At 40.9% G+C, this 27982-nt stretch overlaps 4 protein-coding genes and 1 non-coding gene across 8 annotated transcripts; 3 read left to right on the plus strand and 2 right to left on the minus strand.

The window, feature by feature from the left end:
• The first annotated feature begins 1181 nt into the window (after positions 1 to 1181).
• Positions 1182 to 9689, plus strand: si:ch211-114c12.2 (uncharacterized protein LOC336578 homolog). The gene is made up of 10 exons (XM_035178201.1): positions 1182 to 1292; positions 2507 to 2568; positions 2895 to 3581; positions 3934 to 4563; positions 7375 to 7487; positions 7608 to 7719; positions 7826 to 7901; positions 8082 to 8153; positions 8247 to 8396; positions 8926 to 9689. The coding sequence occupies exons 2-9, from the start codon at positions 2528 to 2530 to the stop codon at positions 8385 to 8387; spliced, it is 1872 nt and encodes a 623-aa protein (XP_035034092.1). The 5' UTR covers positions 1182 to 1292; positions 2507 to 2527; the 3' UTR covers positions 8388 to 8396; positions 8926 to 9689.
• A 1137-nt stretch (positions 9690 to 10826) lies between these two features.
• On the plus strand, positions 10827 to 13196 carry si:dkey-71d15.2 (SH3 domain-containing kinase-binding protein 1). The gene is made up of 7 exons (XM_035178741.2): positions 10827 to 11019; positions 11370 to 11456; positions 11639 to 11736; positions 12142 to 12252; positions 12344 to 12546; positions 12685 to 12748; positions 12858 to 13196. Exons 2-7 carry the CDS (start codon positions 11426 to 11428, stop codon positions 12894 to 12896), a joined length of 546 nt encoding a protein of 181 aa, XP_035034632.1. The 5' UTR covers positions 10827 to 11019; positions 11370 to 11425; the 3' UTR covers positions 12897 to 13196.
• Positions 13124 to 19847, minus strand: lipia (lipase, member Ia). Of its 4 annotated transcripts, none has more exons than XM_035178737.2 (11): positions 19029 to 19847; positions 18408 to 18492; positions 16658 to 17028; positions 16465 to 16573; positions 15609 to 15710; positions 15413 to 15502; positions 15160 to 15327; positions 14612 to 14701; positions 14038 to 14146; positions 13729 to 13902; positions 13124 to 13587 (listed from the first exon to the last, which is right to left on the minus strand). In XM_035178737.2, the coding sequence occupies exons 2-11, from the start codon at positions 18463 to 18465 to the stop codon at positions 13503 to 13505; spliced, it is 1356 nt and encodes a 451-aa protein (XP_035034628.1). In that variant the 5' UTR covers positions 18466 to 18492; positions 19029 to 19847; the 3' UTR covers positions 13124 to 13502. The 4 variants fall into 4 exon arrangements, with proteins under 4 accessions (XP_035034628.1, XP_035034626.1, XP_035034630.1 ...); XM_035178735.2 differs by having other exon boundaries at positions 16658 to 17031; positions 19029 to 19830; XM_035178739.2 differs by lacking the exon at positions 19029 to 19847 and adding an exon at positions 18703 to 18989.
• Positions 19848 to 20961: 1114 nt separating this feature from the next.
• On the plus strand, positions 20962 to 27205 carry LOC118122180 (choline-phosphate cytidylyltransferase B). The gene is made up of 8 exons (XM_035178740.1): positions 20962 to 21451; positions 22728 to 22827; positions 23376 to 23492; positions 23680 to 23831; positions 24871 to 24949; positions 25221 to 25363; positions 25467 to 25655; positions 26792 to 27205. Exons 1-8 carry the CDS (start codon positions 21371 to 21373, stop codon positions 27026 to 27028), a joined length of 1098 nt encoding a protein of 365 aa, XP_035034631.1. The 5' UTR covers positions 20962 to 21370; the 3' UTR covers positions 27029 to 27205.
• On the minus strand, positions 24514 to 24585 carry trnae-uuc. The gene has a single exon. It is a non-coding gene; the product is annotated as a tRNA-Glu (tRNA).
• Positions 27206 to 27982: the final 777 nt, after the last annotated feature.

Consider the following 27982-nt stretch of genomic DNA (forward strand, 5'->3'; position numbering starts at 1 on the left):
TTTTGTGTGTTCATGGGTGTTTGTGATATCGAGCTTATAACCTAATCAGAAGATGATCGCAGATGTATCGCAAAGATGAGGAGAGATTTAAAACTGTAAAGACAAGTAATGAAGTGTAAAGAGGAAGAAAGAAATCACTCAGACTGCCTGCTTTTAAACCGGTAACTGGATGGAGAAAACACATCATGATGAATTGGCTGCAGTGGAACAATAGAGAAAACTGGTTAATCATGGTTACACCCAAACATGCTCATTCTTGGTGTGAAGTGTTTTTAATCCCCTGAACAGAGACAGAGAAAGGGCACTCAGTAGAGCTCATATCTCCACAAAGGCCAAACAGTCCCTTAATGAAACCACATTTAAACTCACTAGATCCATAATTTTGTTTGTATCTGCACCAGATTGCACACATCCATAGTTCATCAAGATCCATGAATTATTCTCTGAGAAATCAACTAAAATGCTGACAAACAACCTATCTCACAATGTTAAAGAAGATGAAAATAAATTCCTGCATCCGCACCAAAATCGAATAGGCTTCTCCACCGGGTTTTGCTGTGATCCCTCCAGTAGTTTATGCGTAATCGTAGTTACAAATAAACAAATGAACCAACAAACAAATGGGCAGGGGAGAAAACATAACATCTTGGAGGTAATTATTTCTCATATTGATTGAGAAAGTGGCAACAGCACCTGAAATAACACATACAACAGAGTGTAAGCATGGACACGTCAATGCACAATGTTTCAAAATAGGTTAATTTTCCACTCTGCAAGCCCCACAGTGGATATTGTTGTCAAGTTTTTTTTAAGGAGACACTTGGGCTACGAAGTTGGTGTAAATGACCTCGTTTCGAGTGATGAATGTCCGGGCTTACGGACACATGGATGACACCAAAGGAGCAGTATAAAGGCCTTTAATGTTTTTTTGGACTTTGTTGTTTTACCTTTGAAGTAGTGTTCACCAAGTTACTTCAATTGTATTGGATTTCGCTGCAACTCTGTTTACTCCTGAAACTCCTAAAGTGTTTTGTGGACTCAAACACTTCACCCACCCCTCCATCGGCATAGTGGTGAGTAGAAGAATTGGTGGGCTTTGTGTGAACTATCCCTTCAAAGTGTAACAAACAGCTAAAACATATTAGTAGTACACACGTAGTTCACCCTCCGGGGCAGCAGGTGGCGCCTCAGTCTGGCTGTTAAATGCTCTTTTAAGAGACGAGTGCTATGCGCCGAGGAAGAGGCTGAGCTGTGTCGCACGTAGCTTTTATCTGATCGACGGCTGCGCTCGGGTAAGTTGTTTTCTTAAGGGTTGAATTACACTTACTGACACACGAAGCCAAAATGTCTGTCTTTTTTTAATTTTTCCAATTGTTAATAACATGCTGGACACGACTCGGTGCCATTTTCCTGAGCGCAGCGTCACAAACCAGAGAAACACCCATGCTAGCTGACTTAGCAACGAGTTAAGGTGGTTAGCGTTAACTCGACCAGTCTCTCCACGGTGCGTTTCTAAATATAACCCAAGAGGAAACATGGAGGCTCCCGTGTGATAGTAAAATGTCCTCCTCCGCTACAGTGTAGGACTTGGTGTCCGCACAGAGAGAGACAAATAAATACGTCTTGAACGTAATGGATGTCGTGTTGTTTTCTTAGCTGACTGTCCGTAGCTCTGACCGTAAATGGAGGCTCGGTGATCCGCTCCGCATGAGTGAAGGATCCGTGCTGAAGCTGACACGGCGGCCAACTCCGAAACACTAACCTGAACACGAAGCTCCTTTGTAAACCGAGTTGATCATTACTGTCATTTAATCATCTGGGTGAATTTAATATGCGATATTAAATTTAACATGGTTGCACAGATTCCTGTTTAATCTCACCTTTCAATATTACCAGGGGAAATAGAGGAATGTTGTGATTTTGTATATTAGATGTAGTTAATTATGCGATTAATTTCAGGTTGATTTTAACCCTACCATATTCAAATAAAATCTCTATTATATATATATTTTTTAATCACGGTTATTTTTATTTATGAATAACACAATACTTAAGACAGTCCTGTTTGGTTGTTTTGCTACTAGATCAGAGGACAAATAACGTGTATATTGTTTGTTTTAATAATTCGAACATTATAATGAAGGAAACTGTAATACAGTAACTGCTGTATTTGTTTTGTCTGAAAAGAAACTGATAAGATTAAGACTGAGTGACTCTCTTATCAATGATCAATAGTTAACATTGCTGTGGGTTGGCCCTCGCAATGTCACACCCCTAGCACTTTGTACCATTGCTTTGGAATCGTTTGACTATGCTCATTTGATTTACTCACTATTTTGAATCTATACTATGAAATAACAGCTGTACTCAGACTCCAGACTGTAATGTGCTTTTCTCCACAGTGGAGTCAGGACAGGTCTGAGATTGTGGCTAGCTTTAGGAATTGAGTATTTTGTCTATTTAAGGCTGTCCAACTCAGATTGATTTTCTTTTGTTTTATCCCTAGATTATTCACACACTTCCTAAGATGGTCCGACCACATTTTGGACCACCACGCATAAAGCCCAGGTAATGTATTTTGACTGGGTCAAGTTGTGCAGTTCTCTCTAGCTACTTTCAGACATGAACTGGACAATTTCTCCCCGGAGGAGGTGCATGTAAATGTAAGGTTTTTGGTTGGGTGCATGCTGAGGGGGTGGGGGAGTGGTGTGGTTTACTTTCGCTGCTACAGCTCCATCTTATGGGAAACACTGTACGTTCATGATTGTTAATCTTTTGTTGCACTCAATGATAGCGATTTAAGTCTATGGCCATTGTTGTTGCAAAATATTATACTTTAGAATGGGATGATGTGTTTTAATCCATGTATCTTTGTTTTCCTTGTTTCTTCTCAGACCATACGGAGATGGTCATGGAATGGGGCAGAATGAAGGGAACTATAACCCAAAAAATCGAAGAGATGCCCAAAGTTACACAGTAAAGACCCCCTTTAACTGGAAAGATTCCAGAGGTAGAGGACGACCCCCAGTTGTCAGGAGAGTCCCCCTGATGGGTGAGCAAAGGGAGCCACGTTTCAATAACATGAGGTCCCCGAATCAGGATTCCTTTCAATCATACTCTCCAAAAATGGAACCGCATCATAGCCAGAGGAGGCCTTTTGTGGCATCTAGGCCAAATCGACCCCCTCATGGTCATCATCCTTCATCCTCTCGCAGTCCTGCACAAGGATCCCCAGGTCAGAGGGGCCCACCTTTCCATGGCCAACCCTCAGGGCACAGGTCACCTTCCCCGAGACATTTTCGTAACCACCCAGCTGACAGGAGGCCAGGCTCTTCACAAGCCTTTCAGGGGTCTTTCAGGGGCCACAAAAGGCAGCCAGGTTTTTCCCATCAGGAGCAGCGGAGTCGAGATCCTCGTGGGAATTTCAGCCCCAGAGAAAGGCCCTATGAGCACTCAGGTCATGGCATGAAGCGCTGGAACGAGGCTGGGGCCTTCTCTCATCCACACAATGGAGAGCACAGGCCCTCTGGGTCACAGAGGAGCCCCAGAGAGATGCATGGGAGAGGCCCGTGTCCAGAGAGGTACAGGAGTGAAGCAACTATCCCAGCTGGGTAAAATTATTAAGGAGGAGGCCTGAGGCTGGCCCAGTACTCCCAATCACAGTGGTCATAATGATTACCTCTACTCTGCCCCAACCCATAATTATTAGAGGGGATAAATGGGGGTCTGATGTAAATGTGGTTTCACCTGCCATTGAGAGGAGTGTTACATCTGTAATTACTCTGTGAAAATTTACTTCTCCTACCTGATTCATTCTTTCATGACATTATGAAGGGGCTGCATTAAGATAAAAGTTAAAACTTCCGCCTCCCACTTAACATGACAATGGATCTGTCATTGTAATCATTTCTGTATTGTTTGATGGATATGCAGGTGGTCATCTGAGCAAGACTCCAGGCGGCAGCGTGGTCCAGTGGAGAGGCAGGGCAGCAGATCCCACAGTAGAGAGAGAGCACAAGATGTCCCTCACCAGCTCCCTTTCAGATCCCCCTCATGGAAAGGAGGTCCACCACAGTCATCATCCTACCACAGGAGCCCTCAGGAAAGGCAGGGGCCTGGACCCCGCAAGAGGAGGATATCTGATGTTAGCATGCCCCCTGCAGACGCTGCACCAGAGCATGGCAATCTAAAACATCCCAGGAGAGAGCGACCTCAGTTTTTCAGTTTTCCCAGGCCATTTGGTGGTAAACCTTTTGGTGATAAAAGTTACCAAGGTAGAGGCAGACAAGTCAAAGCAGAGTCTCTTATGGGGCTCAGACTCCCCCCATCAGTGAATCCTAGGCCCCGCCTGGGCGACTACACCCCACGGGGAAATTTCAGCTCTGTTTTTGCTACCAGAAAGAGACGTTTCCAGTCAAATCCAGTTCCCCTGAGAAAGGTGGATCCAAGGAGGCCACCACAACATTCACCCCCCAGAGAAGATGGCAATGGCAGCAAGTCTTCAAGAGACTCGGACACAGACAAAGAGCAGGTGGAATCTCGCCGGTCCCTGAAAACACACAGGTACGGTATTTTCCTTGTAGCACTATTCGCAGGGGCTTGATGATGATTAAGAGGTCAAGAAAGAATGTCTCAATGGGAAGGGGGTGCCATCTGTGGAAAATGGAGATGTCGTGATGGGCTAAATGTGCAACACTGATTCAGTTGATGAAAAGCTCTCTAACGCCTCCCTGTCTGCGTGCTGCCTCTGTTTCACAAATATTATCCCGGGCTCAAGAGAAAGTTCTAAGTTACAGCATCATGTCGACAAAAAGCCTGCCTTTTTTAAAAGCAGACAAAGTATAATTGCTGTGATGAGGTCCATGGAAAAAATTGTTGGTCTGTGCTGTTGAGGAGTCATCAGTTTCTCAACAATATATATCTTAAAGAAAGTTGTTCTTCAGCATGTCGTGAAGACCCTTCATCGTTGGTAGAAAACAAATCCGAAGCTGAAGTCACAACATCGTTTGTAAAGCAGTATATCCATGTACACAAAATAAGGACATGAAAACTCCACAGAAATGTCACACTGTTCCCTTTTTACATTGTTGGCAAAATGTCACCTTTTACCTGGACTTTGGGGGAAAAAAAGAGATGCATCAACTGGATGTCCAATGGTGATCGTTCAAGGCTCCAACTAAAACAGACAGGACAGAAGATTTAAAAGTCAAGAGGTATTTCTGAAGAATTTCCCAAAACAAAGCTAATCTCCCTCAGTTTAATCACAACAAAATCAAGATGGATGATGGCCACAGAGACAGTTTAAAGTCCTTAAACTGTGAAGAGGAATTTTTGTTGCTGGACATCACCAGTCATCTTCAGAGTGAGGACATATGTCTGACTTTCACTGAGAATATAACCGAAAAATACCTAAAGAGATAAAGATTGAAAATTCTCACTTTATCTATTTAAATTAAATTACCAATAACAATCTTTTCATAAAGCTCTAAAGTTAATTATAGACTTTTAACATTCAAACCCAAGACAAAGAATGTTTTGGTTTTTTTGGCCAATTGAACGCATCAGTCAACTAATTCAAGAATTCGTATTATCTCACATTCATAAGATGCGTAACTACATGCACACATCTGCCATATACCCAATGTAATGCCCAGTTCGCGTGACACAGGAGTGGAAATGACATACTTGCAGTGAGCAAACCGAAGTATTAGCTCCAGAAGGATCAGCTAATCTGGATAAACTACAGAATTCTGCACCATCTGAAGCAAAAAGCCCTGTGGACATCATTTCTGTTCAGGCGGAGAGAAGAGGAGACAAACTACCAATTGCACTTCATACAGTGTCTTAAATACTGGAGTCGTCATCAGAACATGTTAAAAATGTCTAAGCCAGAGAATCGTCTAGAAGACTCGTAATGAAAAACGAGGCATAACCAGCGACTATTGAGCTACTAGATGAGCAGCTTCGTTTTAATCACATCAGCAACACCTGCAGTGAAATCACTTCATACGACGTTTTTTTATTTTCTATATGATAAGAGATATAATGGCTGAGAACTCAACAGAAGGTCGAAGGGACGAAGCACAAGTGGAAAATTAAGACGTTAAGAGGATGGATTTGAAATAGATGAGAACAGAATGAAGGAAGAGATCTCGAGTGGCCAAAATTCCAACTGGATACGGCATGTGGACAAATGCAAGATCAGCCTGTTCTGCGCAGCCATACCACACCCCCTGGTTTATTCTTATCGGTGTGAAAACATTTGCGCTGGACCCACAGGGCTGTGGCTGTTTGTCAGCTACTGTGTCAAATCTGAAGTCTGACCTAAATGTAACAATCATGATGAACACCTCATCATGCGCCTGAGGGAACTCACAATATTCAGTAGCTGCTTTACAAGGCTAATGCAATGAGAGCCCACTGCACCTAAAGTCTAATCCTGCACCTGTCAACCTGTAAAGACGTCTAGTGTTACGGACAAAACCAGTCCTCAGTCAATTCTTCTGTAACTTAAAGCTACTAGAAGAGGAAACGAGGGCACTGCACAACCCCCTTTCACTTTGGTTTTACTGCAGAATTAATCTGATCTTTGTAAAAATCCTGCCTTTTCAAAAATAGCCATGCCCAATGCCAACAATTTTAAGGAGAGTATGAGATCTGAAGAAATGGACGTCTCACTTGAGAGCACTGCAAAGCCTGTAGTAAGTAGCTTTGAACCCTGGACTGGCTCATCTTTTAAAGCTGCTGCACAGCTATGGAGAAGAAACTTATATAATCCTCAACCTGGACTTGTCATGTCTACAGACGTCTTCAAGACTCAAACCTCCCATTGCCTCTCTGACATACATGTTGTGACCCTGTTTGGACAATGGATTGAATGCAACTAAAGGAACAACAGAGAATGACCTGATGATTAAAAACCTTCCGAACGTCAGTGTGACAAGGGCATTGTCCTCCTGTGCCTCAGAGAGAGGGATGATAGAAGATTTGGTGATGTGATGTAGACCACTATCTTAAAGTCGCCACCAAGATTTCCCAGCTCTAACAATCACCGAGTAAATGAAGAGAGCTCAGATTGATTCAGGGTACAAAAATAGAAGAGCATGGACATGCCATGATTTTTTTGTAAGTACCCATGTGTAACGCGTGGATTTATGATCTTTTATCTGCCTGAAAAATAGTGCTGTTCATTACTGGTTTATATTGCATTTCTTTTAAGAGTCAACAGGTTGATTTTTATCTTCTACTTTCAGTCTGTTTCTTGAAACACATGAATAATATGTTAATGTATCCAGGACACATTTAAATTGTTTGTACATGATGCTGGTATATGAACGCTGATGATCCTAACTACGTCTGCGACACATTCCACAGATCTTCTCCCATAGAGAAACGCGACCTTGTTGTTTTGTCCCACTGGCCTCCGGGGCCAAGCTCCTCTAAGGACGGCTCACCTCCCAAAGATCACAGCCCAAAGTCAGATAGTGGTAAATACATTTTTTTTGTAATCAAACGGCCAGTATCTAATGTTCAGTTGTTTTTTTATATCACATCATTTTACATGCCTCTAAGCCACAAGCTTTAATAAAAATGTTTTCCTTGTTTAGAACAAAGCTCAGATGAAGAAGACTCATCGGACAGCCGACTCTCAAGGACGAATAATTCCAGATCGTCGCCTGAAGAGAGAAAACGGGGACATGTGGATAGGAAGATGTTCAGGTACATTTCTTATAATACCCAACAATTTGAGAGAAAGTTCATCTGTTAAATGTGAGATTTTTGCTTGGAGTGTCCTGTTTCTGATGTTCTCTTTGTTGTTTTTCAGGCCGTTTAATGTGATGGTGGACAGCAACAGATCTGGGAGGCCCTTCAGAAAGCCAGGACCACCACCACCGTTTCAGGTGAGTGGGGCTTTTGATTAAATGGACTGTGTTGAGCTCTTTGTGATAAAACCCTGAAGAATCATCTGTTAAATGTACAGGGGTCACCACCTAAACTTAATATGTTAAAACTGAGTCAAACACTGCAATTTAGAAATATTTCGTTTATTTGTCCATGTATTCAGCATTCACTGTTTACAGAGACCGAAGTTCACTGGTGGTCCAAGGAACCCAGGTCCTGAAATGTCTGGAAATGTAAGAAGACCACTCATGGTATGTATACCCCTGTTCAGAGATCTCTTGCTTCCTATGGGAAAATGCTTTTAAAATCAATAATATGTGAATTTCTTGTTGTTTTTTAATCAGGAGAGCTTGGTGCCACGTCCTTTCCTAAATCAGAGACCCGTGTTTAGAAAAAGTAACAATATAATGTCTAAATACCGCAACATGAGAGTGATGCGTCAACGTGTGCCGTACAACAGAGGGCCCAACCAACAACGCTGGTGACAACATCCGGTAAGAAACTGTAGCATGTCGTCCATCATCAGGTCATAAGTAGGCCTGTTCACTACATAATATGAATCGGCTTTGCTGCTCTATCTGTCATTTAACCCTTTGAACTCTGCAAAAGAAATCGTCCACCAGTGAAGTGACTACATTGGTATTTTTGCCTACTGCGATGTCATTTCTTCTAAGTAAAAAGGTCATGTAACTCAATAAACCATGATTATATAATCATAAAGGTACTGGAATTGTGATACATTTTTAAAATGTATCGGAGGTGTTTTTTTGTCATTGACTTTTTGCTGCTAAAATGAATGTTCTAGCTGTTATAGTTTTTATTTTAGATCAATTTAAACAGGAGCATGCAACAACAATCACCCATGGCCAGTTAGGGGCCATTTGTCAATTTTCAGAGGGTTAATCCCTGGAAATAAATCTTATAATTTCTCTATAAATTTTATAATGACAAAGTAATTCACAGAACTTTGAGAAATGTTTTTGTCTGCATATGTTTTAACTGTGGTTTATTTCTGTTTCCCAGCACAGTCTGCAGACGTGACACTGGAAAACGGATATGGTTGAGAGTTCTTCTGCTGGGTGGACTGCACAAACCCTTCTCTCAGTACAATCCCAACCTGCCTGTATATTACGAAGTGTTGTTGCTTACACTTGTCCTCTGGTACTAGTGTTTCAGTTCCATCTATGAAGTACCGCAGTACTTTGTTTTAGAAGATTTGTAACATATGGCATTATATTAATTGCTACTGTCTTGCTTTTTTTCCTGATGTATTTTTGGATTTGGGAATTGCTGCTAGTGATCTCCGCGGTCTTTATTTTACATAGTATTAGCATTTTTTGTCCTTCTGTTTGTTTACCAGTCCAGCAACATTTAAGTCCAATTCAATACTATTTTTAATTTAACAACTCACCTTCATTTTTAAAGACTTATCACGTGAGGTTTCTTATTTTATCACTCATCGGTGTTTCTTAGAAAACGTGGCCCTTCAACTGACACTTGACTACTACTTGTACAACTTGTATAATCACATGTCCAGTTTATTGTTTGAGACGAAGTAAAACTCAGTTTAACAAGCTTCATTTCAGAGTTGTGTTTATTTTGACTGTAGATTTGAACAGATGCAGAATCAGTTCATTAGTAGTGCTCCCCTTGTTTTAAATGCTGTTTGTCTGACTGTCGGCAAGATTCTGCAAACTAATTTTACTGAAAGATTGTGGAAGGGTGCAGTATGGGCCAAGGAATAAACCATAAGCTGTTTGGATTGGATTAAAGGGGTGGATAAAGGAGTTTTGTTTCACTTTCTTTAACAATTTTACTTTAGAGGAGTGATGAATGAACAGGTGAGATTTGGTGCAAATCGGGATAAAGATCTGGATTTTATGAATCACAATATGTATTTTTAGGAGGTTGATATTTATTCTGTAACAAATAAAGCTTGGAACTTTATAAATATTTTCACTATATATCTAAACCAAAATTGTCAGTGTTCCATATTCATTTTCCGACATTTGAAACAACCATCATTTTTAATCCTTTTGATCTTTTCTTCAAAATATTTCAGAGAAATTGTGTTATGCCTTTGTCTTAAAGGGATAGTTCACCCAAAAACTGTAATTCACTCATTATCTACTCACCATTATGCTGATGGAGGGGTGGGTGAAGTGTTTGAGTCCACAAAACACTTCCGGAGTTTCAGGGGTAAACAGAGTAGCAGCCAAATCCAAAACAACTGAAGATATTAGACTTATCTAAAACAACAGGAAAAAAACATAATATGCCTCCATACTGCTCGTGTGGTCTCATCCAAGTGTTCACAAGCCCTGATATTCATATTCAACTCGAGACGGCGTAATTTTATATTGTGTTTGTAGCCTAAATGTCCACTGATATGTTGAAAATGCTAACGTCCGCTAGCTTAGCCCCTTCTGGTGGACTTTTAGGCTTAAAACAAAGTGTAAATGACCTTGTTTCGAGTCGAATAGGAATATCCGGGGTTGCAGACACTTGGATGACACCACACAAGCCTACAAGTCGCATTTCCCCAGTTTATCCCAAACATTTTGGGCCTACATTTCCCATAATGCATGTATTTATTTTGAACCCTACACCTCCAGTTAGTAATGCTGTTTTTTTGAATTCTTGAGCCCAGGCTGAGATAACCTTGAAGACATGATCAGGGCAGTTTCTCAAAACCAAGAACCCTGACGCCCCCATCCAATAATACATAGCCAAATGATTTTGCAACATGGCAGAATACCCTGTGATGAGTAAGCTGGACTTAATGTGGGAAAAAGGTTTATTGCGGTTCAGGAAAGCAAATTAAAACTTTTCACAATAAAAGCAAATCATCCCCTTTTCTGCCTCTGGTTTTCTGCACAGTGTAAACATCAGTGACTTCATTGTCTTTGCCCCTTTAAACGTCTGCTGCTGCCCTTCACTGCCCCAGTGATATTTGTGAGGGGGGCAGTATAGCTCCACTCTGTCCTGAGCTAAACTTAGACCTGACAGTAGCACTCTTCATCACAAAATGCTCTGACCACCACACCGGGTTACAATGGCCGGTGTCCAGTTACCACAGATGCTGCTGTATCTCACTGGTGACACTGGCAAAACAAGGTGAGTGTTTGCTCCAGATCCTCGACCTTAACTCACAATAATCTGCTAAATGGTTCAGTATGTTCACTAATGACTGTTCAGATCTGTCTCTATGCATCAGTTCCTGCATGTGCTGCACATTTGTTTACTGCTGTGGCATGACAGGAACAGCTGTCAACAGTATGTAACAGCTGTAACACCCAGATTTAGCTTGATAAAGAAGCACCGCAAGCTGAAATAGCTGAAATGTCCTTAAAAGCAGAGAAGTAAAGAAAAGAAAAAAGTATTTCTGGGTAGTTTTCAATTTCTCTAAGAGGTAACACAAGGTCTCACTGAGCTGACTGTTGATTTCTGCTATCCTCTGTCTGTAGATGTAGATTTAAAGTCTCTGCAGGTCTTTCTGTCTTTCACTACACTTGTATTCCTCATGGGCAGCTACAGCTCAGCCCTGATTCCCGGTAAGCCTCGCAACCTTCATGTGAAATGAAATGCTACCATGCTTGAATGCTGCATGCTAGAAAAAAGAATGGATGCTACTGCATTCTTTGGAAGTGGGCCGATACATTCTATAACGATGAGTTTGAATTTAGTCCTGAGAGGTGTGTTTTTTTTAAATGTTTATTCTCCCTGTCTCTCAAAGACACTGAGGAGTTTGCCTCTATTGCGTCATTGGCGGAGAAGCTGAACGAGCAGATAGCTGGTGCAGATGAGAGGTTACAGTCAGAGCTTCAGACTCTGGGAAGTATACATTTTTAATAATATAGTTAGAATGACACTATTCACTTGAATACTATTGTAACTCAGCTCATATATACAAAGAGTGTGTGGTCTGGTCTGTTTGTGTCCCATCTGTCCTTGAGGTAAATTTAACTTCTCGGAGCTGCCTCTGACACACACACACACACACACACACACACACACACACACACACACACACACACACATAGCAGAGGATTCTCACCCTGTATTTAATATTAATTTGACTTTTCACTAGAATAAATTGTTTCTGACCTAAAGGCCATTTTTAAGAATTTCTTTGGGAAGCACCAAGCTCTGGGACATTTGTTTTATATATTTAGAATAGACAAAGCACTTTAGATGTATTTTACTTATGAGACGTCTCAAACTAGACTCAATTTACAGGCAACACTCATGATGGAGGAGAAAAGAAAAGAAAACCAGAGTGAAGAGCTGGGTGCTTCAACGCTAAGAGAAAACTGTCAGGAAGCAAGTCACAATGGCTCTGCCCTGCCGGTGAGTGTAAAGACAAAAACATGCTCTACACATTTTAATTATTATCTCAGATTCCTTTTGTCAGATAATAATGTCGGGTTACTCTCTACAGGCAGCGGCACCAAAACCTGAGCCCACCCCGTCCTTCTCCTCTCTGTTACCAAAGGCTCTTTTTGCTGTGCTGCCCCAGGGCCTCGGGTCCGACCCCCGGCCGAGCAGAAATCCAGTAACACACACGTCACCGAACCTGGGGGAGCTGCAGACGGAGCTGAGGGACCTGAGGGACCAGTTTGAGCAGATGAAGAGTCAGCACAAGTACGTCTTAGTCACTGTAATCTCCGTTCAACATCTGTGTTGACTGGCCCGCTTCTCCCACCCCTGCATCACTGACTCTGCTTTTATTTCCATCATCATGTTCTTGCTGAACTAATGTGACAATATTTTGTTTCCCAGCAAAGAAATCAAACTGCTGATGAACGAGCTGGATGAGGAGAAAAGGATCCGCTTGACTTTACAGGTGAGACAAGAAGAAACGAAGGATCAGAGGAATTTGTGTTTGTCTGAGCTGAGAACATTAGGCCTAAAATGTAGAAAGTGCTCTGATGGTTTGTGATGTTTTGTTGCAGATGGAGATTCAGCGTATGAAGAAGCGCATGTCTAAATGATTGAAAACAACATCAGAGACATGAGATCCTGATTCGACGAAAACAACCATGTTTAAATATCCTGTTGTACACATATCTGATAAATAATATTTTTCTATGTTTGATTTAAAAAAAAATCATCATTGCTCTTTTTTTGAGGAATAAAACGTATAAATATTATATACACATATTACATATAACATTTTATTTACTTTTTGTGAGACTGCTGAATGGCCAAAAGGACTGAATATTTTTGTTTTTGTTTATTAAAAATTCTCATTTACACAAATAAATATGTTGTTGGTAGCAACGTGAAATGTTTAAAATGGCTCAGAACTTTTCATCACAGGTCATTTGATATGAATATTTCAACGTGTGAACATTTATTTCGTGAAAGTCAAATATAGTCCTTTTCCCAGACAAACACACATATAAACATATATATTTTCTCTTAAAAACACATATACAGTATGTACATTGGTATATCACATTCATTTTTTCTGTAAATATTTGACTGGCGGGTCCATGTGATTTTTCTTCTCTCAGTCCTTCTTGTTTTCCTGTACGAGGCAGCTGAACCTCTCAGGACAAACAGTAACGTTTTTTGACACAAGGTCTGATTGTGCCTCAGAAGTTGGATTCTTCGCAGGGAATCGGCCTGAAGGTGACCTCCGTGTTCGCCTCAAGAAGGAGGTCATATCGACAGAGAGCCCTGTAACGTAGAGATCACATAGAGCTGTAAATCTAGAGCTGGGAGAAGGGATTTCTTCGACGGTAAGAAGGATGGGAATTATGGCTCAAGTAGATCAAATTTATTAAAGATATTACAGTTTTAAAAAAATATGTTGCTCACGTTTTCTTGAGTTCCAGATGTGTGAGACGGATTCGCAGAACACGCAGCTTATATTTGGGCTTGAGCCCGATCCCAGTGGAGAACTTGACGGACATTTTGTCCACTGACTCAATGTCTTTGTCAAACTGGGCGAACAACTTGGTCTCTGTGTACTTCTCAAACTGTGAGGATTTACTGATAGAAAAAAACACACACACCATTATACTGAGAGAAAACAGTAATACACAGACAAAAGAAGTAATAGTTTATGCATTATAGTATTATATAGTATTGGTGCTTTACTGTATGATAAATGGAGAGAGGGCTTACTGGTCAATGGTCGCCACTGCTTCTGTACCATTATGATGAAGTTTAATGGTCATGTATCCACTCTGAATATTGGTGTTCCATATCACCACATCCACTGTGTAGCCTGTAGCTAAGAGGAGACAAAAACAAAAATGTTATACATCAGAGTCAGATGACACTCGAAATAAGTTTTGAATTTCACTTCAACCTCGTTCAGTTTTCACAGTCACTCGTCCTTTTGCTTCCACTGTTTGTGAACGTGCAGCTTAATGAAAAGAGTATGTGTGATTTGAACTGGGGAGGAATCTGTATTTAATAAATACTCTCTCCAAAATTCAACCAAATACAACATGACATATGTCAAACTGAAAGCTGCAGTTCTCTCTACTTTATAGAGAGAATATTGTTCATACTGGAGCTTTTTAGATCATTATTTTCTCTAAACTGCTGTTTCAGTGCATTCTATTCTATATTATTCTAAAATGTGAGGTGAAAAGAAGTCATAGTCTGTTCAGTTTAGAGACTGGCATTACATGATTCTCCTGTGGGTTTTTTTTCCCAGTTTGATTGTGATTATGAATGTTCTGTTACTCACTCCAGAATGGAAACCATGGATTTGTTGTGAAGAACACCTTGGTTTGGTTCAGTCCCACCAGGGTGTCTTTCCACTGCGCAACGTCATAGCCTGCGTTTGAGCAAAACAGCAGCGACAGGTCAACAATGACACTCTGTAAATAAAGGATTCTATTCAAAAACAAATTACATTGACACACCTTACAAATTCTCTGAAGTACTTTTTACCTGAAAATATCTTGTGGATTCTATCAATATCTAAAATACCTCAAATACCCAATAGTGCGATATTCACCAAACTGTACAAATCCTTCCACACTCACGACTTGTAAATTTGTTCTGAGTGTTCATATTTCAATATTTATTGTGGAAATAAACATTTTGTTCGAATAAAAGTCCATCGTTGTTTCTGTAAAACTGGTGAGACAGTAAACATCCGTATTTACACAACACATCACTCAATGAACAGTAGCTCTTATTTTTACCTATACTGTTTTCTAGTCATTTCCGAGAGTAAAAAACTGAAACAACGTGTGCTCTTTATTTCTCATAGATGATGTGAGCACCAACCAAAGACAGGACATCCGGCAGCACCAAACTGCTCACAGCTCAGGCAGTTTCCGTCCAGAAAGTCGCTGTAGGACGAGCAGGGGAACGTCCTGATGGAACACGTCTGATTCAACGAGCCGAGGAAGAGGAACACCGATCTCTGGTGGTCGCATTTGAAATAATAACTTCCTGTACAGAGGCAACGTGGAGCGAGAAACGTTATTAAAATGTTTGAATCCTTGAAACCCAAGTCCCATGATTTTACTGGACGTACCAGAGAAGATGGTCTTTGGGCAGCCGGGTTGGTCTGTTCCTCCATTTGCATAAAAATCAATGTGACCCAAAGGCTCCCTGTAGCCCAGAGCTGTGGACATGAAAATGAGTGTTTTACACATAAACAGAAAAAAAAAGAATTACAAAATATTTAAAACAGTTTTGAATATATCTGACTGAAATTCAGCTTAATTTACAATCGATGTCTGTGTGCAGGACGTCCACAAACTGGGCATCTGTGGGGTCCAGTCGCAGCTCTGGTGCAGTACCAGTGTAGTGAGGCCCGGCCGGATCCAGACCTGCAAACATCACATCAGCAGACCTCAGGAGAGATTTCCCTTTATTTCTGAACACAACAGTAAATGGTGCTAGAGAGGGTGGCTGTGGCTCAGGGGGTAGAGAGGGTCAGAGGCAGAGTGGGTCATCCACTAACTGGAAGGTCATTGGTTGGATCCACAGCTTCCTCCAGTCAGCAAGATACTGAACCTCAAACTTCCCCTTGAAACTGCAGACCAGACTCAACTTTTGACTTCACAGTAAAAGATTTAGGTATCACGGCTCCACTTTCTTTCCTTTTTTGTCTTTTCCCAATTAAAGTGTTTTGATCATCTGACAAAGCAGTGTAGCTATTTTACATTTATTAAACATCTGGTTCTGCCAGAGGTTTCTTCCTGTTAAAAGGGTTGTTTGCTGGTTGTGGGAACTGTTGGATTTATCTATATTTCAAGGTCTCAACGTTCTGATACTATCACGTCTATATCATATATCATCTGTCTGTTTTTCACACACTGCACAATTTGTTCTCTTTTCTGATTCTTGCTCTATTTAAAACATGACCTGTGATATGTTGCTGGAACTTCACAACTCAACTAGACCAGATCTTTTTTAACACTCTGCCACGTCTGAGTCAGCCTGGACTTTGCCACTGTGTTATTAGCTGATCAGGGAGTAAAAGCTCAACCGAGTGTCACAATTATATTGCTAGCAGTAATTAATAGTGGATCAGATAGAGAAAGGGATCTGAGTCCATGTTCCAAAATGAGCCGTTCTTACCTGTAATTCTTCCAATCGCGCCGTTCAGCTTGGCGCCTACGAAACCTGATAAATGAGCACCGAGACTGATTCCAATCAAGTGGATGGAGCTCAGAGAGGCACCGTGTTCCTGTGGAGATCATTATTACATTATTATTACACACAGCAGTCTGAGTGACATGAGATCACAGAGAGCGTCAGATCCATCTCATACCTGCATCCTTTCGATGAACGCAGTGAGGTTGGCTGCTGCCTCCTGTGTGTTCTCCGCCACCTTAAAATAGTTCAGGTTGGTAGCTCCATGGTTCCAGTCCACCACTATGGCGTTAGTGTCTGTCCTGGCGAGCAGCAGCTCCACGATCAGATCCAGCCACCGAGGGATAGACCCCGTGGGCCGGTACCCGTGAATGATGAAGGTGGTGGATCGGGACAAGTTGAACTGGGGGTGGGCAGAGAGGTCGGTGTCGGACAGGAGCGTGCCGCAGGTGGCATTCTCCCTGGTGAACAGCCGGAACTTAACTTGGACGCTGGTGCCAAGGAACGCGTGGCCGATATTGAGTTTTGTCAATTTGTCACATATGTGAGCTGCTGAGGGACGGAGAGGGGAAATAAAAGGAGGAGAAAAAAAGAGAGACATTTTGAAATAAGAACAAATTAGACACATAAACATTTTGATTTCACAAGCTTTGCTCAAGGTTGCGTAACCTATTTGATGACTTATCATCCACAGTTTCTGCCTCCATAAATGACATCATTGCCAAATGACTCAGAGTAAGTGACTCAGTGCAATTCTAGTTAAAACTCTATAGAAAGATATACAGTAAACAGGTTCCACTGGGAAAAAAAGATTATGAGGCAACAGAGAGATTCATGAGTGGATCTGACTTATAACACGGGATCAATCTCTTTTTCTTAAACTGGAACAAAGGCTTTAAAATGTATAATCTGATAAAAATGTTCTGATTCAATGAAAAAAGGAATTTGAGTTTTCCTTGTTCAAAAATGCAGCGCTCTTTTTTCCAATTTCAAGTTTCAAATTTACCAGTGTTGTCGCAGTGCATCAGTTTATTTTCCAGATTTGAAACCTTGTAAATGCTAATCTGAAAACTTTGAAAGGGCGAATCTTTATCCTGAACATTTTTGGACATACACGTGCACTCCTATTGGTGTCTGTTATTTCAGAGTTGAGTTTACAATGCTCACTTTTCAGAGATTTGCCATTAATTCTAATTTGAATCACATGATTTTTGGCAGCGTTTTCCCGCAGCTGTGATCGGAAACTGAAAAAAACGGGATCCGGAAGGGAGGGGCAGTTTTTAAAGAGGAAAACTAAACTGTAAACATATTTTCAGCATATCATTGTCATGGAGGTTTTTAACTGTCTGTGAAACCTTGTGTACCTTCCTTGACTTTGTAAGAAACAAATGCAGATGTGACCATTAGAACTGGCTTTGATCCAGTACTGATTGCGCTAACGGAAGTATCATTGTTCATGGAGTAGAAAGACATAACATGCAAGGTTACAGTTCAAATTGCTATTACAATCATAATGCAAGGCTGCAAAGCTTAGTTTAAATCTTGTTTTTTTTTAAGTTAGATTACAACCTTTTCAGTTTGGGAATATGACACAACATTTATCCCATAGTCTAAAGTCACTGTCATGTTTTGTTTGGGTCAACAAGTATTACCACTTTGAAGAAAAGCCATCAGCTGCTCTCTGTTACACATGAAATCACCATACGGCTGCATATATATCCGCTGAGAGGCCTGATACTAAACCACAGTTCAGGTCATTTGCTCATAACATGTTGGTTTTCCAAAGAAATGACACTTCCTCAAAGACTGTTTCCAAGAAGCCGCTGTTGTGTACACTTACTGTGAAATTGACTGTGTATGGCGTACATGTTATACTTGTGCCTGTGAACATACATTAAGGAAGAAGAGTGTGGTGTTTTGAGCCTTACCTTTACATATCTGAGCAGCTATCAGCAGGAGCCCTGTCAGGTAATTCCACAGGAACATACTTTACACCAGCGACGGGCAAATAATCTACAGACGAGAGTTATCAGAGTCAGATCGTTAAATGAAAATAAATCAGTCAGACATTAATGAAGGTAATTAAAAGAAAAATCACATGGATGCAAACATAACAAAGACAAACATAACAAAGACACACGATGTTTGGAGGACAACACAGTTGTAAAACTTTGTTGTAGACACCTTTCCCACCTGACAGAGATTAGTCACTTATCTACTCACCTCCCAGTTTAATTAGTATGTGCTCCTGACAAAGCTGGTGAAAAACTATTCTCAATCCACTGAAAATCTTTATTCTTATTCTTATTATTCTGGCTCCACCCGCTCTGATTAATTTCAACCTACGACATGGTGACAACAAGTGAAACTGAAATCTGCAGAAATCACAGTCTGTGCTGCTGGGGCAGTCTGTCTGTGATCTGACTCCTTCTGCTGCAGTCGACACCTGATGTTTACAGCACTGCACAGTATCACCCTGTGGTTCAACCAGCACCCTTCAGTTCTGACAACAAACACAGACAGTAACTTCAGTGTCATCACAGTCTCACCTTTGCTGCTGGGTAATATGTCAGAGGTCCAGAGAATGACCACAGGTTGTCCTGTGTTTGTGCCTCCACATATTTGTGCAGGGATCAGGAAGTGAGAGGAAGCACTGTAAAGAAATACTGCCACCCTGCATGCTCTCACAGGGATAGCTCCACCCCTTTGCTCCAGGTCATTGTGCTCGCAGGTGAAACATTCCTGTGAAGTCACTGTTCCATGTGTCCTCAAACCAGTTGGGCGGCTGTTTCTTCTGTTTCTGTTGAACTTGAATCTATAAAAAAAAAACTGTTCCTGTGCTTTGAGTCTTATTCATGTGGAAGAAGTAAGAATGAAAGTGAATCATGTGAAGAACATTTGTGTTAACTTTTCTGGAAAGGGTCCTAATGTTCAAGTTGCTCCCGGTGTTTCCTGCAAGTTCATCCTGGGACGACTCTTTCTTTTATTTTTCTCTACCTGTTGATAATCTTTCACCGACTTGAATGAGGTTTGATTACTGTTTAAAGTAATAAGTAACTAGAACAGCACTCAGTAGAGCACATACATACGCCAAGGCCCAACAGTCCCCTTGCATTGAATCAAGCTGCACCAAATTTCACAAACTCAAAGTATAAGTTCACAAAATGTACCAGATGTTTTATTCTCATCAAGTTCCATTTATTATTTTCTGGGAAATCTGTGAAACTGAAGAAAGCTCCACGCCCTGATCTGGATCCACACCAAAACAGGTTCTTCTTTGATTTATGTCACACCGCTTTACACAATTTAGGAATCAGTTGTATAGTTTTTGTGTAATAGTGCTTACAAACAAACAAACAAACAAACAAACAAACAAACAAACAGGGGTGAAAACATAACCTCCTTGGTGGAAATGAAAATAAAATGAAAATAAATTTGTTTTTTCTATCTTTACAAATGTTTTATTTATATTCTGCAATTGTGGACCATCAAATTCCAGAACCATGATGACATTGTGTTTATACAACCATTTACGTATGAGAAGTATCCTCTATGAACACACCCATAATCACACTCAGCAGCCATGTGTTTCACTGAGGCTGTATTTAGACAGGGATCAGTACTGTACAAGACTCACGAATGGGGGAGGGGGTTTCGGAGGAGGAGGAGGGGTGGAGGGAGGGAGGGTGGTCTGAGTTTTTTTGGGGAGAGCAGGGGAGGGGTTTTAACTTTTCAGATTTGTATTTTATTTCAGTCTTACTATGTGTTATTTATTGTATTAGAAAAAACAATTTACAGATCAAAGATTATATCTTTTTATACACAGACGACAGTGGCTGTATTTTCACTACTTTGTTATGTTGATCATGAATATTGGCATGTTTTGATAAGTAATATTGATTATAGTGATTGTTATTGATTATGCGAGGGAACAGCCCTCCCTTTTTTAAGTTTAAATCCCACCACCCTGTCCTTTTCACCAGCACTGAGAAGATGATGTCTGTTTGTTTGTCTCCCTGTTAATTGGCAGGATTATGCCTTAACTAAACAAATTATCATGAAATGCGACGGAAGGATGTGAGATGGATCAGAGAAGATCCTATTAAATGTTGGTGCAGATCCGGATCAGAAGGATTTTTTTAATTCATTATTTTACATTTTCGTTGATTTCTCAACTAAAAAACTTCACTTAACATATATGTTAAATACTATCATTAAAGCATTTCTGCATATGCATTTGAGACTATACAATAGGATTTGGTTGTTTTAGACAGTACATGTGTGTAAATCTTTTAACAACAGGGTCAAACTGCAGCTGGTGCTACAGAGTAAACAGGGTGTATGATAAAGTAGCAGCTGGTGTAAAACAGTAAATGTGCTGTGACATGCAGGGACAAGCTATTGATTTCAAGATGTACCCATGCTGCATTGCTGTGGCTAAGTTGAGTGAAATGTCGGGACACATTGTGCTTCAGTGTTTGGTTCCAAAGGCTGCAAATTGTGAAAGCTCCGGGCCATACGCTATTAACTCCATACACATCATAGTCTCGAAGGAAATGTGAGAAATGTGAATTTTCTCTTTAACTCCCACCTGGGCTGTCCCACGGGAAGTTTGCTAAAAGTGTGACTTTGAATGAACAAGTGTCAGCAATACCAAATGGAGAAAGGGACAATCCTCAAAAGTTCAGTATTGATAACAAGTGCAATCTCCATTTCCAAACGCCTTCGCCAGAGAGGCTGTGAACTTTGCTCACAATGTTCTCCCGTCATCAGGGAACAGGCAGGCCGGGCCGATGGGAAGTATACTTACAAACAGCCCCCCTGCACACGACTTGAGTCAGCTGTAAGGAGCGACACGCCGGTGCAGTGACACGGCAGCAGAGCGCCCAGGATGGCAGGAAGGAGACGAGGTCGAGGAAACAACGTCCAGCAGCAGCATGCCCCGCAGAACCAGAGGCAAGGCCCTCGCGGGGTGAGTCCTCTTCTGTCAATATGAAACGTGGCCACTCTGTTTACTCTCACACTTCAAATAAGGATCATGTGGGAATCAACAGTCCTGCAAAACACATTCTGGTTGTCTGGCTTCTGCACATTATTTAAAAAGAACTGTAAAAAAAATGTAAAGTATAAATCCAACTTGTTATTACGACAGGCTTTGAATATTACAGAGGGAAATATTTCCTCTATGACTATTTGACCAGGGAGTGGAGAGATTACTGATTAGCTGGGTGGAATGATGTGGCAGTGACTCAGCTCAGTGTTGTATAGTAATACGTTGATGATCATTCTGAAGTGCAGTTGTTTGCTATGATAAAAATAGTTTCACTTGGCATATTCACAGTTTAGAATTTGACTGCATGATCTCCTTATTAATATCTAACATTCGTGCCTTGACTGCAGGACCATAACATACAACATACACCAAAGGCTTGAAGGTGTAAAGAGGGAAATCAGTATTTAACTCTAAGAACCAAGAAAAATATATAAGATTCTTTAAATAAATTTAAATTAAGTAAGTAAAAAAAAGAAATGAAATGAAATTGAATAATACAAAATATATAAGAAGCATGGAAACAAAGCAAAATTGTATTAAATAAAATTAAAATGTACAAGAAACAGGGAAGAAAACTTAAATCAAATTTACTAAGAGAAAATATATAGGAAGCATGGAAACAAAAATAAACGAAATTTAGATTATTAAAAATATAAAACAAGTGGTTAAACTGAATAACATTCTAGTTTAACACAAGAAATAGTTGTAATAATGTTTGAGCAGAAAGTTCAAAGTTCAAAGTATATCTTCCAACACAGCAGATAAAGCTGGTGCGTATATGTGTATCTACACAACACAAAGTTCATGACCACTCACAATGCCCATTACTCCAACATGCGACTTCTCAAAACTCCTCTGCAGATTTTATCAGTTTATTTCATGTTGATGACATAATTATTTTACAATGTCAAGTCCCACCCTGCAGATTTACAATCATCAGCTCATGTTTTATCATAATAGCAATTATGCAGCAATAACTCCGTATATCTTTTTAAAGCAGTGTGATTCTCCTGCAGCAGAATTCCCAGTAACAGCCTTTCCTCCCTCAGTTCAAATGCAGATTATAGATAAACTGGAAACTTTACAAATACCCTTAGGTGTGAATGCAAGTAGGAATATCTTTGTACTCTGATCAGGATCCAAGTAAAAATAATCCATAAACAAATGTCTGTGTGTTTTCTGTGTCTGTGTTCAGGCTCTGCGGGAGCCGGCTGCTTTTGCCAAGTCTACAGGTTGTGAATCAGAGATCCCCCATGACAAGCTGACCATAGCTCAAGCACGAAGAGGAACTCCAGGTCACACTTCTCAAAAGCTTTTGTTACTTCTGCCAAGGAGGTTATGTTTTCATCGGCGTTTGTTCATCGTTAGCTGCATTACACAAAAACTAGATCACCATGAAACATGGTGGCAGTATGGGAAAGAAGGCGTAGGAAGATTTTCCTGCGAATGTGGGTTAAGCAGCGGATTTTTTTTTTCATTTTCTTTACCATTTCAACATAGCAGGGCATTTTTTAAAAACAATTTTGTTATTCTTCAGGGAATAATAGAAAGATCGCTTTCTCTTATATTTCTACAATGAGAGTAAGACAGGGAAGAAGCTCTGCTCTACTGAGTCCAATTTTTCCATTGCTACTTGATGTCATGTAACTAACTGTCTTCTGATCAAGTGCTTGATGACGTCCTAGATTTTTCACTACACAAATAAAACTGTAAGGAATTGAATGGAAACCAGCCTGTAGTAGGAAGAAATACTGTATTAAGATCTTTACTGGCTGATTGGATATCAGTTTTTGAATGTCATGCTGGTACTTAAAGTCACGTTTTCATGTTTCATATCTTGAAGCTCATCGGCCGGTGCGAGTCTACGCTGATGGAATCTTTGATCTCTTCCATTCCGGGCATGCTCGAGCCCTGATGCAGGCAAAAAATGTGTTCCCCAACACTCATCTGATAGTCGGAGGTAAAGAACGAATCACTCTCAACGAAGTACAGCAACAACACTGGTAGAGTAAAACCGTTTAACCTTCTGTTTACATGATATGTGCCAATTTCACAAAGAGCTTAAACTAAAATGGCTTTTAGAGGATCAGAATCTTAGTGGTCTTAAATTTAACTTGGGCATCACATGTAATGTCTTGTTTCTCTAGTCTGCAGTGACGAACTCACCCACAAGTTTAAGGGCTACACAGTGATGACGGAGGAAGAACGCTACGACGCCCTGAGGCATTGCCGTTATGTTGACGAGGTGGTGCAGGACGCTCCCTGGACCCTTACCACGGAGTTCCTCAAGAAACATAAGGTCAAAGGTCACAAAGTCTCTAGAAGCACAGCTTTTTAAAGGTTATATATATACATGAGATTTTATACAATAATATAGCAGCGAACGTCTATTGCATGGCTACACCAACGATACTAGCCATGCTAAGCAGCTGGTAGCCACAGGGCTTTACAGCACCGATACCATAAACTGCAGGCAACACCCTGCTGATAACACAAAGGCGTATATATATCGTTTTTCTAGTCTTAACTTCAACATTCACCCAATCACACACACACATTCATACAGCGCTTCTCTGTCACACATTTACACACTGCTCTCAATTTGGGGTTCAGTGTCTTGCTCAAGGACACTTTGACAGGTGGACTGGAGGAGCCAGTGATCGAACCACAGATCTTCCGATTAGTGAATGATCCCACATCCTGTTTTTGTCCTGATCGTCATAAAAAGATGGATGCCACGACGGCTTCCCCAAGAGTGAAGCCAAAGAGCATTGATCGCCCCCTGGTGACTGGCTGCTGTATACAGCATACAGAGCATATAGCCTATTCTTTGCTAGTGGACTAAAAAGCCAACTTAATACAGGTATTTCTCAAAGATGTTTTCTTCCATCCATTCATTTGTGTAGTAAATGTTTTGGGTCCATAGTCACAACCACTAACCAGGAGATCAACCCACTGTACCTCCTGAAACACATGGCTAGTTCCCATACCGGGAGTCGAACCCAGGCAGCCTGGGTGAAAACCAGGAATCCTAACCGCTAGACCATACGGGATTCTATAACTCTGGAATATGTGTACGACTCAACTCGATACAATGGATCCACACAATGATCATGACTGTGCCGACTCTTGCAAAGGGGCAGTGTTCGTATCCTAATGAGATAGTTGGGGGAAGGAGACCCGTCGTGCATCTTTATGTATAGTGTATGTGAGATGCCAGTGCTAGTGTGACACCTAGTGGCTGTGAGTATTTTATATATAACCTTTAAAATGTCTCACAGTGGCAGTGGCAAAGCTGTTCAATCATTGTGAACACTTGTGTCACGTTGCTCTCACAGATTGACTTTGTGGCCCATGATGACATCCCGTACACCTCTGCTGGATCAGAGGACGTTTATAAGCACATAAAGGAAGCAGGTAGAGATATACATTTTTCAATGGCACTTACTTATAGCACTTTGTAGTTTTGCTTTTTTGAAGAAATTGTACTTTCTCTATTCTTGTTGTTCTGGGTTTGTACCCTCATGGTTGAATGCACTTATTGTAAGTCGCTTTGGATAAAAGCGTCAGCTAAATGAAATGAAAATGAAATGAAATGTTATACCATGGTGATGAATTCTAGCTCTGTCGCTTCTCGTTTTACTTGAATTGCTGACATGTGTTTGACTTGCTTGTCTATTCGTGTCAGGAATGTTTGTGGCCACTCAGAGGACAGAGGGCATCTCCACATCTGATCTGATCACTCGCATCGTCCGAAACTACGACATCTATGTGCGACGCAACCTGCAAAGAGGCTACACAGCCCGAGAACTAAATGTTGGATTCATTAACGTAAGGAAGAGTAATATTTATTAAACTGGATAAAAAAAAAAAACAGAATAAGGAAGTAATTCGAAATGTACTGACAGTCGGCTGCTTTGTGTTTCTCTGACAGGAGAATAAATACCGGCTCCAGAACCAGGTGGACAAGATGAAAGAGACGGTGCGGACGGTGGAGGAGAAGTCCAAACACTTTGTCTACAGAGTGGAAGAGAAGAGCCAGGACCTCATCAACAAGTGGGAGGAGAAGTCACGAGAATTCATAAGCAACTTTCTGGAGCTCTTTGGACCTGATGGAGCCTGGGTACGATCACTTTTACATTTATCCAGGGAAAAATCCTTATAGAAATTCAATTCTTGGTTGTGTTTGTTGTTTAGTGGCGTATTTATATTATTATTGAGCTTGATCTTGATTAGATGTATAACTTCTTGAAGTCGTACCAGGGAACCAGTGAAGAAACAATTCCACACGTAACTCCTCTGTAAAACGTCTTGGTTTGGTACAGATGAAAAGAACCAAGTGTTCAGTTAATCAGTGAGCTTTGCAGGTTCTGGTAAATTGACATTGTTACTGAGGAACAGAGCACCGCTCGCTTTTTCCTATAGTTATGCTAAGATAAGCTAACTCGCTGCTCATTTCAGCTTCAGATATCAAATAACACAGGAAGAAAGCACATTACCAGAAAACTTTGAACTATTGTTTTAAAGTTCACTAACTTCAACATCAGGTTTAGTTTATTGTGTGTAACAATCACTCCATACAATTTAACAATTGAAAAAAGCTTTTCCCAGTATAGACAAAGCTGAGTTACCAGTTCCCCACCAATGGTAGACTTAACAAAGACATGTGGCATGCTTTTTTTAAGTTTTAAAGTTACAAATGCAACAGAAAAAGGTCAAGAAGGAGCAGCAGTGGCTATTCACAGAATAGGCAACAAGGGTAATGGGTACTTCCCCTCACTCTCCATGTTGCAACATGCACTGGCCCTGCGGCAAGACTGGGCCCTAGAGAGAAAACATTCAGCACAAGTTAAACTGTATGGGGATAATAACATCTCGGATTACACCTTCGTTTGTGGATACATACCCAGAGATTTGCTTAAAAATCACAACAAAAAGTGGCTTCTTGTAGCTTCAGATCTTAAAGTGAGATTATGTATAGTAAGTTTTCCTCATCAAAGTTGTTTAAGTGATGTTGTTTCTACATCCATGTTTTCAGTGCAGTCAGGAAGTTCACCCTATAAAACCTCCATAAAACACAGTAATATTCTGAGACAATAACAAACTGGCTAATGTGTGGAATGACCACAGGTTTGGTAAAAGCAAGCCCAGCACCAGATCACAACATCTCATCACAATATAATCCACAGAACCACTGCTACAAAACACAGCACAACAACTCAGTGACGATTGTCTGTCTCTGTCTCTGTCTCTGTCCAGCATGTGATTCAGGAGCGGAGCGGCCGGATGCTCCAGGCCCTGTCGCCCTACTCCTCGCCCCGTGGCTCCCCCAGCAGCAGCCCCACCAGACGGCGCTCAGTTTCTCCCGATTCCGCCTCCGCCTCCGCCTCCGCCTCTCCCTCCTCTCTCTCCCCTCCTTCCTCCCCCTCCTCACCAAAAAAGGGGAGCCGCTCCTCTCTAAAGACTACCTCCTCATACAGTAGACAGGTGCAATGAGCTCGCACATGGCCCCACGATCTCAGGAGGCCATTCATAAAATGATCAAAATTAACCAATAAAAATGTGAACGTCAATTCATTAATGGTTTATTCAAGTGCAAGTGCAATATATTATAATGTACATAATACTTCTTGACAGAGAAGTGAAAGAACATTAAAATTTAGCTTGATGTGATTTGCTGTCTGTTTTTTGTTACTCTTCCATACAAATACTCAAGGTCCCTTCATTGGACTCAGCAACTGAATGTAAATGAGTTATAATGCAGTCATACAGAGAGGGGGGGTTCAGACTTGTGTAATGTGATGTACATCATTTTGTGTAGCTCCACAGGAGACAGGCTACATCATTGCAGAACAGTATGAAATCTGTAAGAGTTCTAATGAACTTGCTGGTGGCCACAATTACGTCTTCAATGTTTCCTTTATCCAATTCTCATTCAGGATCATTCAGCCATTAGAGGCCTTAAGTCGATACTGATGTAATGCAGATGTCGTGGCCTAGTTGTAAAAGTGAAGCAACATATTAGCGGGACGAATGGAAAAGTTGGATTGTGCCCTGGAATAACAGAAGGCTTTTTAACCTGACCCGAGGAGTGAGGAGCGTAGAATGAAGAGAATAATGAAGCATTGTATCACTTCTGCTTGACACCAGTGTGTCATGTTAGTGTGGTCTGCCCCCTTGTGGCCTGAGAGGTGCTATGCAACACTCAATTCTAAAGATATCAGAGAAACCAGTTAACACTGAGGGAAAAGCCTGGAAAAACACTCAAACCTCCAGCACTAATAAAAGTACCTCAAACACGACAACACAACTCAAGTCAAATGAACCTAATTTCACTACTAACTGGCCCACAGACTTCTAACGGCTTATAAATATTATACAAATATTCTGTAATATATAATTTGTCAATTAACCAGTGGTGGGGTAAGTACTACAGTACTACTCTTTTCT

The sequence above is a fragment of the Hippoglossus stenolepis genome, chromosome 15, assembly GCF_022539355.2.
Source record: "Hippoglossus stenolepis isolate QCI-W04-F060 chromosome 15, HSTE1.2, whole genome shotgun sequence".
Taxonomy (NCBI): Eukaryota; Metazoa; Chordata; class Actinopteri; order Pleuronectiformes; family Pleuronectidae; genus Hippoglossus; species Hippoglossus stenolepis.

Coding starts and splice junctions, on each gene's coding strand:
- LOC118122180 (XM_035178740.1), top strand. CDS start 21,371: ATGGCAGGAAGGAGACGAGGTCGAGGAAACAACGTCCAGCAGCAGCAT. Junction 23,493..23,679: donor CACTCATCTGATAGTCGGAG/GTAAAGAACGAA, acceptor TTGTTTCTCTAG/TCTGCAGTGACGAACTCACC. Junction 25,364..25,466: donor TAAATGTTGGATTCATTAAC/GTAAGGAAGAGT, acceptor TTTCTCTGACAG/GAGAATAAATACCGGCTCCA.
- si:dkey-71d15.2 (XM_035178741.2), top strand. CDS start 11,426: ATGGGCAGCTACAGCTCAGCCCTGATTCCCG. Junction 12,547..12,684: donor CAGATGAAGAGTCAGCACAA/GTACGTCTTAGT, acceptor TTTGTTTCCCAG/CAAAGAAATCAAACTGCTGA. Junction 12,749..12,857: donor GGATCCGCTTGACTTTACAG/GTGAGACAAGAA, acceptor GTTTTGTTGCAG/ATGGAGATTCAGCGTATGAA.
- si:ch211-114c12.2 (XM_035178201.1), top strand. CDS start 2,528: ATGGTCCGACCACATTTTGGACCACCACGCATAAAGCCCAG. Junction 7,488..7,607: donor CAGCCCAAAGTCAGATAGTG/GTAAATACATTT, acceptor TTCCTTGTTTAG/AACAAAGCTCAGATGAAGAA. Junction 7,902..8,081: donor GACCACCACCACCGTTTCAG/GTGAGTGGGGCT, acceptor CACTGTTTACAG/AGACCGAAGTTCACTGGTGG.
- lipia (XM_035178735.2), bottom strand. CDS start 18,465: ATGTTCCTGTGGAATTACCTGACAGGGCTCCTGCTGATAGCTGCTCAG. Junction 15,503..15,608: donor CCTGCACACAGACATCGATT/GTAAATTAAGCT, acceptor TCATGTCCACAG/CTCTGGGCTACAGGGAGCCT. Junction 13,903..14,037: donor GCAGTGGCGACCATTGACCA/GTAAGCCCTCTC, acceptor TTTTTCTATCAG/TAAATCCTCACAGTTTGAGA.